The sequence below is a fragment of the Carettochelys insculpta genome, chromosome 1 (assembly GCF_033958435.1).
Source record: "Carettochelys insculpta isolate YL-2023 chromosome 1, ASM3395843v1, whole genome shotgun sequence".
NCBI lineage: Eukaryota > Metazoa > Chordata > Testudines > Carettochelyidae > Carettochelys > Carettochelys insculpta.
In genome coordinates this window covers 169,527,852-169,541,150 of record NC_134137.1, presented here as the reverse complement: position 1 = coordinate 169,541,150, position 13,299 = coordinate 169,527,852, and the positions used below count along the sequence as shown (strand labels likewise).

Sequence of the window (13,299 nt, the reverse complement as noted above, 5' to 3'; positions counted from 1 at the left end):
AGAAAGGACTGCTCAAAATGACCTATATAGGCTTCAGTTGTGGCTTTTTATTTGCCATTGTAGGCTGCATCCACACAATAAATACGGCTACCTACACGGCCCTGAGGATGTCACGTGGGATGCCGATGTGTGCTGACTGGGCGCTGGGTTGAGGATCACTGGCTTACATGCACGGACACACAAGTGGCTTACAAAATTAACCACACAGAAAATATCATTCCGTAATGATCAGGATAGAAACAAGTGGCCATATTCTGGAAGACACAGAGCAGGAGAAGGATTTGAGAGGGGAAGGAAGGGAGGGCCACCATTACCCTGAAGGAGAAAGCAACCTGACTGTTTGGTACCATGGTCAAAAATGCTAAGAAAGAAAAGGCAAACAGTGCCAAACAGCGTAAATAAAAGGTACTGTACGCTTGAACCTCATTACTCAGGAAACCTAGGGAAACAGGTTGTGCCGAATTAAAGAATTGGTCAGGCCATGGAGGGTGCTGCAGGGAGTGGGGGTGCACTTACCTGGGAGCCTGGGGGAAAAAGGGAGCAGTGGGGGAAAAGCCTCAGGGGAAGCACATCGCTGCATTGCCATTCCCCAGCTGAGGACAGAGGGAGTGACACAGACTCTTCCCCCTGTGCCTGCCAAGGTCTGTCCTATCCAGTATTCCCAGATTAGGGACGCCTGGAGAACAGAGGCTCAACTGTGCTACATATAGAAGAGGAAGATATTCTAGGACAGTGTAAGGAAAAGGCACAGCAAGGTGGGATATGTTTAATAAGAGGTACTTGGTTCTGTCTGCCTTATAACAGCGAGGATTCTATGAAATGGGGAAGGAAGAACAGACCACAATGAGAGCTGTTGGCTCCACACCCATGCAGTGGTATTGGTTTTATGCAGACCATCTGGAACATGCCTGGCACTTTACAGACAAGGAAAAGCCATGTTCCCACAAAAGCTTATAATCCAAGACCCTGATGCTACCCAAGTGCTGAACAGTGACATGCGCAGACCTCAGAAAAGGCACTCAGCTCCTTGTCTGTTAAACCCCTACCCTGCCCTCATGGACCATCTGCTGTACAACCCATCTATCGTTTTCATTTACCATGTTTGGGCTTGCTCTCATTTGTCAGTTTTTTTATACCCCACCCTGCCAAAAACTACTTTAGTTGCGGCCTCACTAGCGCTGGAACAAAAACAAGGGAAACTTTTTTGACAAGGGAAACTTCTGTTGAGACAATCTAGTGTCACATTCACCACCTTTGTGATAGCACAGCACCGGTAATGCAGTCGATTTATCATCCACTAGATCTCTCCACACTTTCCCAATTATCCTCCAATCTTTGCTTGCACCTCCAATTACCTCTTTACACATTAGCCATCTTGCCTTTGTCTTTATTGAATTTCATTTCCCTGGTTTCAGAAACTTCTAATGTGTCAGACTCATTCTATATTTTTAACCGCTCTCCTCTCAGGTGCTTGCAGTCTCTTTTGCCTTTGCATCACCTGCGAAGTTGAAGTCTGACCTGACCCACTTGAAGTCAATAGGAGCATGATCAAGACCTCAGTAAGTGCATTTTATACCACAACATGTAACAAACACACTTAGGAAGCTAGAGGATTTTAAAGTAAACAAAATATAATCTACTTGGTCCAGCAAATTTTGTCAATGAGTTCTTTCATAGTCATTTTGTCCCATTCTGCAGCATGTGGGGCAGCCCAGGGTGCATCAGCTGGGATCTACAAATAAAGGCAAAAGATTAAACTGAGTACATAGCATTTAACTATCTAATCATATTTAGTTTGCCGCCCCTGGCCTGCTAATATAGTGGGCTAACTTTGCTCATACCTGCTGTTACACTGGAGAAAATCTGCACGATTATCTGTTTGATGAACAGATACACTCATGGAAATCCAGAGCCAGAGAATAACTTAGGGCAAAATCTGGCCATTCGTGCACACTGTAAAAATCTGGCTATTCTTTTAATGCTGATCTTCTGCCTAAAAACTCAACACATGAATACATTATTGTTTCATGGAATCTTGACAAAAGAAAAGTATTATCAGAGATTTGCAGGAGAAGTGATGTACCTGATCCTGCAAAACCATGTGAGTAACTTCTCCTTGGGTGAGTGAAGTTAGGTATTTGTGTAAGTCTTTGCTGGATCAGCCTGTAGGTTACAGAACAGCTGACAGATATCTGAAAATTTGGAGGCCTCTGCAAGGATTTATCTGTGCAGTGGATAGTCAAGAATGTTAAAAGTGCAATTTCTGATGCTTTTACAAACTGGGATTTTAAAAGTAACATCACTCTGAGCTAGGCTGTAGCCCAGCTTAGGCAGCTACACAAGAGCATCAGTATCACCCTACCACGCATCTCTGAGCAGAGACCCATGCCATCGTACCCCCACTCTGGACCTTCAGCAGGGGGTAAACAAGTGGTAGGCACGTCTCCTGCTTTATCCCATCCTTAAGCAAACGGCAGATTATTGAATTTGCCCCTTTCTCAATATACTTGACAGCACAGCTGCACCACTGCAGAGGGTAATACAGCAGTTCCTCCATTTACATGAGGGTTGTGTTCCCAGACACCCTCATGTACCTCGAATTTTGTGTAAGTCAAGGCGGGGGGAATGGGACTTTTTTCCCCTGCATGTTCTGCAGCTGGGGAAGCAGCAGGAGCACCTGGAGCACTTTTTGAAAGCTTTTTGAAATTTTTAAGTCTTTTAGTAAAACAGGACATTTCAGCCTCAAATATATACCCATAAAACTACTTCTATCCCTTCATAAGCACATGTGCTCTGATCTTACTCCACGTTTATGCTTGTTGCCTGACATGCTGCATGGTAAATTCTAAAAGTGTTCTCCTGAACCTTTATTTATTTATATATTTTACACACACACACACACACACACACACTCTCTCTCTCTCTCCCCCCAGCCCCCCACCTCTCCCTAGAATATCAAGATTGATGGTGTAATCTCATAATAGATTTATATGCTGCCCAAATTACATCATACCTCTTTGCCCATTTCATCCCATGTTCTCCACAGATTGTTATAATCCAAGTAAATGATGGGATTCCATACTGGAGGGAATGCACCCCGAAAAGGGTAGGACTTCCCCTGAAATGCACAAATGAAAGTAAGCAGCTGAGAGAGAACATAGAAAATGGATCCAGGATTCAGAGCAGCAAAAATTAAATAGAAATTGCAATTACCAAAGCAAAGCAGTTGACTTTAAATCCAGAAAGTCTTTGTAAATGAATCCTGGGCAAGTTTGTGCTGTGACAAATGGTGATTGACAAGTAGGCTGGGTGACAAACAAGAAAACTATGTTGTCTTAATAGGATGCCAAAATTCAGTTTTTGTAGCATCTGTTTTCAGATACTCTGAACAGAGCAGATCTCAGCCATGCCTGAGGGCACGTCTACACATAAAAATGATCTGGAATAAGATAAAGTGTGATTTTGAAAAAGTTAAGTGATTCCTGATTAACTCTCTCCATAGATGTTCTTACTCCAGAAAAAAGAATGTCTTAATCCAGAAAACGGCCACACTTTGGAGTTAATCAGAAAATAGCTATTCTGGAATAACTCCTCAAGAAGACAAGCCCTAACTATTAGTTATTCCTTGCTGCTAAACCCACAAATTATGAATGAAACTGAGGCTGCTTCTATACTCACCTCCTCCCATTGGAAGGGGCATCGTAATGAGGCAATTCGAAGCAGGCTAAGGACACACTAACATGCATATTCAACACCTCATTAGCATAACAGCCACACAAATTTCCAAGTGCAGACTTTGAATTGCAGATTGACAGCATAGATGGGGGCAGCTTCAAAATAAGCGCCCTGCTTTGACATTCCTTTACACCCACAGAACTAGATCTCAGTAAGGGAATGTTGAAGTGGGGAGATTATTTCAAAGCGGCCCCCACCTACGCTGTCAATCTGCAATTCGAATTCTGCACTTCAAAATTCGCATGGCTTCCATTATGCTAATGAGGTTCTGAATATGCATGTTAGTGCCTCATTAGCCTGCTTCAAATTGCCTCATTTCCATGCCCCTTCCAACGGGAGGGGACAAGGGTACAAGTAGCCCAAGATGATTTGGTTCTTCACCATGAGCAAGCAACCAAACGTATGGATAATCTCTAAATAAACCTCAGACCGATCAGAATATCTTTGCCTGCAGTCACTGATCATCAGTCCCTAGGCTTAGAAGCTTGGCCATATTCTTGGTAATGTGACAAACCCTGAGACAACACTAGCATTAAAAAATTCTATATTAAAACCAACTCCGTACAAAAATCCCTCCGGATGTTTTTGGCTTCAGAAAATAATTCCTGTTATGAACACATACAAAAATGGATGTGCCAGGAAAGTGCTGAAGCTATACAGGTTATTTTAGGTGACCCTGTGAAATAATTAAAAAGAAAGCAATCCAATGATATACATTTGAACAGCTGGTTCTTTTGACAGCTCTTACCTGAATGAGGAGCTGGATCAACAGTCAAAATGTTTTCCTCACCAAGTCATTTTAAACCTGTTCCTACGCCTACTGAAACCAATGTATGCACGAGTCCTATTGATATATTTCCAAATGGCTTTCTGCAAAGATCCTAACACCAAAGACCTACCAGAGGACATTTCACCATCAGAGTTGGTGAGACTAGTACAGAAGCCAAACTTCAAGATTTAGGGTCATATTATAGCTGCCCTAGTGCAGATGGGCTGAGATGGTCAGGTACAGAAAGCAGCTATAGTACTATACAGGATGGGAGGTTCATCTCCTGGCACAGCCAGTTGCAATTGGTCTCCCCGTAAGGTATATCTGTGGTCTTTATCTACAAAGGGCCAAAGAGACAGAGTAAATCCTCAACTGAACGGACTCTGATACAATGGACTTTGGAGATAACGGACGCTGTCTGCCAGCCCCCCACCCCCAAATAAATGCCGGAGACTCACCAGAGCCACTGCTGGAGCATCTGGGGTCACTGGGGCCAGAGCAGCTGGGGTGGGGGGTGTGTGCAGGCTGGGGATGGTCACACACTACCTTAGTGTGGGTGGCTCAGAGCCAGGGGCTGGAGGAGGCGCAGCGCCAAGAGCTGCAGGAGGTGGAAGGAGCCAGGCCGGCGTTCAGCTCCTCTCCTGGTAATTGGGAGAGGGAGACAGAGGTCTGAAGGGAAGAATGGGGTGCGGGGGAAGGGAAGTGGGGACAGAGCACAGGAGTAAGTAATGGGTTGGGAAGGTCAGTGCATCATCATATAGTACAACCAACTGGATATAATGGACTTTTGGCATTCACAGACACTTCTTCCCCTTTTAGTCCATTAAATCAAGGGTTTACTGTACTCTGGAATGGGGTGGGGAAAGAGGGCCACACCTTAGCTCTAGGTACAACAGTAGTGAATGTGCTCTCCCAGTGAATCTAGGAGGTACAGTGCTCGCTCCTGGCCCAGCAAAGCCTAATGCCATGAACCACTGCCACCACCTCCTCCCACCCTCAATGCCCCTCAAACTCCAAAAGTAATGTTTTTGCTTTCAAATAATGTTGAACACTTGAAATCAAGCTTCTCTCCTTCTGAGTACTCATATGAAGCTTGTTTAGCCCCAAGTTCTTTTCTACGCACTCTCAACCATCTGTGCAATTTCTCTCTACCCCCCACCGCCATTTTTTTTTAAAGGAGATGAGGGTTTGCTGTCCCCAATCTCTTCTACCCATCCCTCCAAATATCTGCAGTAACTGCACTTGCTGCCACTAACATAGAAGGAATGCTCCCACGAACTTGCTGCAGTGCAGTTATTCACCTCATGGCAAACTGTTTCCTCCTCTTTTCGCTGCAACTCTCCAAAGAAGGATGCGGAAGAGAACAAGCTGTGCTACAGGGTGGACCCTATACAAATTGATGAAAGATGAATCATGACACACTGCCTTGTGCAGCAGAGGTCCTCGTTTGGTAAGGGGACATAATTAAATATTGTAGGAAGTAGTAATTTTAAATCTTTCTTACTGACTTTTTTTTTTGAATAAAAAGTTATCATACTAGGTATTTGTGTAGCTTAGCTATTATTAATCAGGGATTAATTGGGACACTAGCTGCCTCTAAAATATCAGCACACTGTCATCATAAAACCAAGTCAATGCCACCTAATGGCAAAGATCAAGGCCTAATTTCACCATCTTATTGCCTTGAAGATTAATTATTGCTAAGGCTATAAAACTAGGCATTGCAATGCATAGCTGACAGTGAGGGAATGGGCAGAGATAAACTTTCCCTTCAGAATAAGTAAAAAATACGAAAACTTCCCACTTCTGCTACACCAATAGCAGGTGAAACAAACCTTATCCAACTCTTTGCTACAGAAACCCAAGAAAGATGCAAGAAGGAGGTTAAAAAAAATAAAAAAAAGCTCATTTTCTTTTCATTATGTAATAAAGACCCTTCTTCCCACAACTTAGAAATATTGTTATTGAGTTTCCATTGGGAACAGATTAGCTAACATACACCTCACATTTTAAACCTATTTTATTCAAATCCCCGAAAGTGTTTATTTTTTAAGAAGTGGCAGAGTCCCTTTTGTGAAAGGAGTTTCAAAATACATCACTCCTATCGTCCACCTCTCTTATTTAAACCAGGGCCCTCCTTTACCAGTGCCCACAGCAACAGCTGGATAATAATAGCTGGCAGTAAATCAAGTATAAACTTTTTCCAAACCAGGTCTGTCAATGTTGGCTACTGATTCAACTGAATGAGGCAGCAAAAATGCTCAGATACTCCAGACACTGTGCTCTGACTTACCGCAACTGGAACTCCTAATGCGACAGCCAAAATTTGCACTCTGCCTAGCCACGCTGGTTGTGTCTACACTAGTGTTTGCCGGCATCATGTGTGCAGTTCAGCTCCACTGGGAGAAGCAGTGATGCTAGAGCTAGTGCAAGTCGAGAAGTGTTGAGTGTCAAAAGTAACACTAATTTTTTTTTTTATTATTTACTATTACTGGTGCTGCAGCATAGGTTATCTAGGTCCCGTCTCAGACCAGGACCCCATGGTGCTAGTACTGTACAAACACAGAACTAAAGGATAGTCCCTACCTCCAAGAGCTTACAATCTAAACACTGACATTATTTGGCTTTTACTTATTTTCTAATGCTAAATTGAGGTACAGTCAGTCCTTGATGTATGTCACTCCGATATAAGTTGTTTCACACTTAACGCCATTGAAAATGTGAGGAACGTGACATAAGAATTCCTCACGTTAAGTTGTTACACTGTTTAGAAAATGGAAAATAGCTTTCCTCCCCGGCCTCCCACCCCAAGCATCCTCTGCACGTCTCCTCTGTCTCATACTGCACATGGGGTAAAAAAGGTTTAAAAATTGTATTTTGGGATAGGATCATTTCTTTAAGTGTTGTTTGAAATGCTTTAAATGTATGGTACAGTAAGTGAGCAGTACATTAGGATTTAAATGGTCACACATGCAAAATTTATGCTCTTACAGTCCTGTCCCTCTCTATTTACATTATTTCTTATGGGGGAAAATTCCTCATTATACCTCATTTTGCTTGAAGTTGCAACTTTATGGTCCCTATCCATGACCTATATTGAGGACTCCCTGAACAGCACTGCCTTGGTATTTAACAGCTTTCTGTAAGTGATTGGAATTTTAGTGGTACGTGCGTGAAGGGGTGCAAATCCTGGGACCCATGAAGTCAATGACAAAACTTCTACTGAAATCAATGGGCTGGGGATGAGGCCTTGGGTGAGGTGTTAGATCAGCAGCTCAGAAGATTAAATTCTTCTGCTGACCTACAGCATTGAGATCCTGAGCAGAGAGGACTACCTGCAGCAGTACAGCTAACACCTATGGTCTGCATGATATACTTTGCAGTCCATGCATCACTCTAGCACAGAAGATCTTCTATGCCCCACTCTGGATGTGACAAACTGGCTGTCTAAATAAAGTAGCAGAAAAGATCATTGGGGTCCTTTAGTTACCTCCTTTAACCTGTCCTGCTCTATAGAGTGTAATGACAGCGGCTGGATCCTTCCCTCACTACTACTCCTTATACCCCCACAAAAAGGTAGAACTGTGGAGGGGTCTGGGCAGTGCCAGTGATTTCTATAGCACTAATCCTTTAGGCCTGGACCCTGCAGAGAAACTCAGTGTAGAATGGGATTCATAGAGAGTGAAATGATGCACTTGGCACAAGAGAGGGAGAGTCAAGAAGGATACACATTTTACTCTCCTCTAACCAGTGAAGTAGAACAATGGACAATTAGTACAGCATGACACTGCAGTGTTTTCTGTGCCAGGGAAAGCCACTTCTGGAGGAGCGGGATCCTGTAGGAAGCAGGAACTGGTCAAACTGACTGCATGGCACCAGTGGAGTCACACTGACAGGGAGGGGATGGTAGGGGTGGGTTTTAAGAACCCTAAATCTGGCAAGTACACATAGAACCTCTATGCAGATGGCTTGGGCCTCCTGAAGACATCAGAAAATCTATGGAGCATGTGTGGAGAGGGCCATGTGTGTGTTGGTGAGCAGGCCGGGGAGACTGTTGCTTCAAACCAAAGAATGGACCTTACAAAAGGTTCCAAGACTGAAATCATCCCTCCATCTATGTAGGTGCTTACCCTGAAGCCCACCACTATATTTTCTCAGCACCTTCCATCTTTGCCACCTTCTTTCATGGTCATACTGGAGAAGGGGAAACCTAGACCAAGTGGTTACTGGGCCATGAGTTTATATAACTGTTTTTAAAATCTTCCACATCCCAAGCAGGGCATCAATAGAGTCTTAAAAAAAAAACAAAAAAAAAAAACGGAAGCGTTCTTTGCAGTGAGCTAGGGCTCAAATTATCTCATTTTTATGCTAGCTATTATGTTCTGGGTGGATTACCTTGAACTACTGCTTCCTTAACTGAAAAGCAAATAATACACCGGCTTGGTTCCCATGCTAACAGCCAGGCTGCCTGACTAGCCCATAAAGTTTATTTAATTTTTCTTTCCCTGGGGTGCTGAGCACTTTTTCACAGACTTCATATTTTAATCCAGCTGCCTGCTTCCCACCAAACAAAACAACCTGAAGCTCCATAGCTCAGTGGTTACCAAAAACAATTTGAAGGGAAGGTCTCTGTTAGAGCTGCATTATGTGCATACAGGGATAAACTGTGGTATTTAGCCCATGGTGGGAAGCACATCGGAGCCATCCCATCCCTAGCCAAGTTCAAGGAGATGCGATCCCCCACAGAGCTTCAAGGTGTGTGAAGGAAGTGCATACCTGCCCCAGCCTTGAAGACGGCATGGCCTCCTCCTGCCTGCTGATCTGAGTGGCAGAGTTGTGTTTGTGTGTGTTGAAACTGGTCTCCTCCCACATGCCTCCTTTGGGACAACGTGTACCACAGGTGGCTACTGGAAGAAGCAGTCTTCATGCTCCCCTGAATGCAGGGACTCAGATGTCCTTGGGCTGCATGAGGGTGAAGGGGTTACCTTCTAGGCCAATAGGCTCCTGCCTTCAAATGCACATGCATAAGGGACAAGGATATTCAGACCTGGAATCTCTGTAGTTCTCCTTGTTTGATCCAATTCTGCAATTCATAGCTCCCTGCTTGTTCACACCCTCACCTGCCAGACTTGCATCTTTTATTCATATGGCACATCTACAATGCATCTGGCAGCCTGCTTCCCAGGATAAGTAGAAAGACGTGCTGGTTCTGCTCAAGCTACTGCACTAAAAAGCAGCCGGTGGTCGTGTGGGCAGTGGTTTGCGCTAGCTACCCAAGTATATATCCAAAAGGTCTGGCTGGGTTTGTATTCAGGCAGCTTGCCATCCATCCTAACCCAACTACACTGCTCTTTTAATGGGCTATCTTGAGTGGAGTGAGAGTGGGTCTGTGCACCTGAGCTGGAAAGCAGGCTCACAGCTGCAGTAAAGGCACACCCTTGCTGTGGATGCAGCAGCTCCCCGTAAGCCAGAAGTTCACATACCTTGAAAATGCTGAGTGAATGCAGCACAACCACAAAAAAAAAACAAAACCTGATCTACCTATTGATTTTTATATCAGTGTGAATGCTGCAGACAGACAAGAAGGCAGCACATTTTGCAAGAGGGGCTTTATTTTAAACCACAACAGGGCACCAGCAGCTATGATGATTTTAGGAGGCTCCAGGTGGCAGAGCCATCCCACCCATAGGATGAGGTAGGGAGGTTGTCCCAGGCCCCCCGGCAACCAACCCCGCTGTCCTATGGACAGGACAGGGAAGGATTATCTGGGGCAGGGTGCAGCGGCAGCCAGCAGTGGTGGCAGCAGTAGGGGGTCATCTCCCCTTGCTCTCTTCCACTCACCATGTGCTCTATCATGCTGTGCCCTTCTGGCCTGTTAAGCCCCACCTTTCTGGGATGTGGCCTCCACTCTCCACTGCCTGAGGAGAAGCCCGGCTCAGCAGGCCCGGGGGTAGAGAGGAGCAGGGGAGGGATGGGGTCTGTGGCATGCCTGAGGCACTGAGGGGGTGGGGGTGGGGGAAGAGCATTGCCCCAGGCCCTGCCCTCCCACTCAAGATGGCCAAGCCTGCTCAACCGACGAAAAGAAAAACAGAGAATAATGGGATTTTCAAGGAAAGTAACAGATATCAGACAAAAAACAAACAAAACCTACTGTCAACCAAATCTGTAAAGGAGGAAGTCCCTCTTTTCCTCTTCTAATGGTCCTGGGGACAAATAAAGACAGCCTCACAGCTGAACAAAATCTACATGCCAAAACCAAACATATGTTTCGAGTTTCAGGAGAGGAAGCCGCTTTTGAGTCATGGTGGCTGACGTAGTAACAAATGGAATTCTTTTTATAGAAAAAGGGAGGACAAAATGTGTGAAGACATACAGCATGTTTGGATTTTTCAGGCAAACAGTGGGTGCAAAGGAAACCCATTTACCAGTGAAAGCTCACGATTCTTTAAAAGTGCAGTCAATGTAATACACTTTAAAAATTCCTCCCCCAGAAAGATGTTCACACAGCGTCTTGGAGAACATTAAATCCCGGCAGTTGCTTCCTAGCTAGCTCCCCTAGCTTCTAAATTAAACGATTCTAAGCAAAGCCCTCCAGATCCACGTGGCAAACTGCCAAACCAAAAAAAAAAAAAAAAAAAAAACCACTCTGTGACAGTGCAAGAGGAGTGGCTGAAACTGTCACAGCAAAGTCTAAAGTCGGCTTCCTGTCCATTCCTCACCCTGAGCTCAGCACAGTTGGAATGTGAACTTCAGAGACAAGCATATTGCAATGGAGCTCCCTGCCTAACCTCAGCTAAACAGTGGGAGGATCCTCAGCTGAGAGAGATACTACATTACAGTTCAAGAGAAATGTTTTAACTCTTGCTTTCCAGCTCAGTGCTTTCCATTCAAATGTGGAACTTGGTAGCAAACCCACAACTATTAATTTATCTGGTAATTTACATAGCAAATATTTTCCAGCTGAATAAAGGAATTGCAGGGCCATATTGTGTATCAGATAGTCTCTTGCTTAAATCTCCTGCCTAACTCTGCATTTTCTGGGAACTAACATAGTTGCTATTTAGATTCCAGTAGCACTACAATATGTGAGCTGGTGTCTGCAGCCATGAAGATACAGCCCCTCCCTTGAAAAGGTCACAGTTTAAGAGGCCAAGAAGCATGTCAGTGGGAGGGAGAGGGATAAAACAAAGTATATTTGCCTTGAATGCTCCTATGCCTAGTCAATAATGAGTAGCCAACTTCTTGTACGCAGCACAGTAAAAGTTCTTGAGAATGAATTCAAAGAAGAACATGGTTTCCATCTAAGAATGTGAAATAACATAAAATCCCAAGGGAAAGAAGAAAGAGTGATGGAGTTCCCAGGGCAAGGAAGCAAACAGTGTAGGGCTGGAATTGGTAGAGAGAGAGAGAGAGAGAGAGAGAGAAATAGATCATGTTGTCAGGTTCTGTCCTAATGTTTATGAGTCTCCCACAAAGACAAGAGGGATATTGGAGATTGACATGTCTACTCTTGGCGCTGGGGGTATGATTCCGAGGTTGCGGAAACACATTTGTACTAGCAATCATTCAACTAGTGCACTAAAAAGAGAATGTAACCACTCCAGTGCAAACGGCAGAAGGGGCTTGCCTCCCTCATTACGTGCTCGTGAGTTCCCCATGATGCATACTTATGGTGACTTGCCCATCTTAACGCTCTCACACCAACATTCTGGTTTTGCCAAGCTAATTGAATCAGAGCTAACACAAGTATGGCTCCTTGTGCTGGGAACCACACTCTCAGCTTCATGTCTAGATGAACCCACTGTGATAGGAGACAGTGGGCTCTGTGTGCTACACTGAATGATGATAACGCTGAGAGAGGTAGAAGGGGAAAGGGAAGAACTCATATACAGAGAAAGGAAGCAGCTTCTGATTGCTCTGCCTTCCAAAGCCTGGAATAGTTACACTATTGATGGAAAGGGAGGTATTATTTAACACCTAGTTGCCATGTTAACAGCCTAATCTGCTTTCTGTTGCGCTGAGATTTCAGGAGTCCCACATATACAAAATAAAAAGTAGTTCAGCAGGGTTGCATGGCCAAATCCAAGTCTAGCTCTTGGCATTCAGGGCAGTTGACAAGCTTGCAATTTTCCTTCCTATTCAGGAACATGCTTCTGCATCAAAGAAAGCTTGTTGGGGAAGGAATCCTGGTCAATAGCTAAACACACGTAATAAAACACGGGACAAAGAAATCTGGATTTGCAGTGTCAAAATGGATTAAGGGTCTAATTCATGTATCCTATTAGAGGACAGCCACACAGACAGGCAGAGCCATTTGAAATCAAAGCAGCCCACATCTGAGTTTAAATTAACTACAGTAGGCCAGATGCTCAAATAGTGCAAATCAGCATAGCTTGATTGAAGTCAGTAGAGCTACACCAATTTACAGAGGCTGAAAATCTGGTCCAATTTATTTGGTAAGAATGGTAACAGAAGTAGAGGTGCTGTGTAATAATCTAAGGATGCTGAGATGACAACATTAGGAACATGGCATCTAACATGCTCAGTGAGGAGACTTCACTGTAGATTGTGTTAAGATGTTCTTGCAGAAATGTACTGATTTAGCTTAAGTGGGGACTGTGGGGGAAAAACAAATAGGAAGACAAGGATACCCTGGATATGGACGCCCCAGCACACACATGCAAGGCGATGGGCAAAGCTATCTACTTCAAGGACTTTAAATCCTGCTTCCAACATTTCAGTCAAGACAGCGCTACAAACAGTTAAAAAATGACAGTCTCTGGGAAGCAGGGTGA

The 13,299-nt window shown here is 44.3% G+C and overlaps 1 protein-coding gene across 1 annotated transcript in view; it reads right to left on the bottom strand.

Annotated features, from left to right (window-relative positions):
* LOC142013576 (amine oxidase [flavin-containing] A-like) overlaps positions 1 to 13,299 on the bottom strand; it is a 57,188-nt gene that overhangs the window by 15,989 nt on the left and 27,900 nt on the right. The window contains exons 4-5 of the mRNA XM_074995149.1: positions 3,014 to 3,118; positions 1,641 to 1,732 (exon numbers count right to left, since the gene is read on the bottom strand). Of these exons, the coding sequence (XP_074851250.1) occupies positions 1,641 to 1,732; positions 3,014 to 3,118 (197 nt within the window). The remainder of the gene's footprint in view (positions 1 to 1,640; positions 1,733 to 3,013; positions 3,119 to 13,299) is intronic.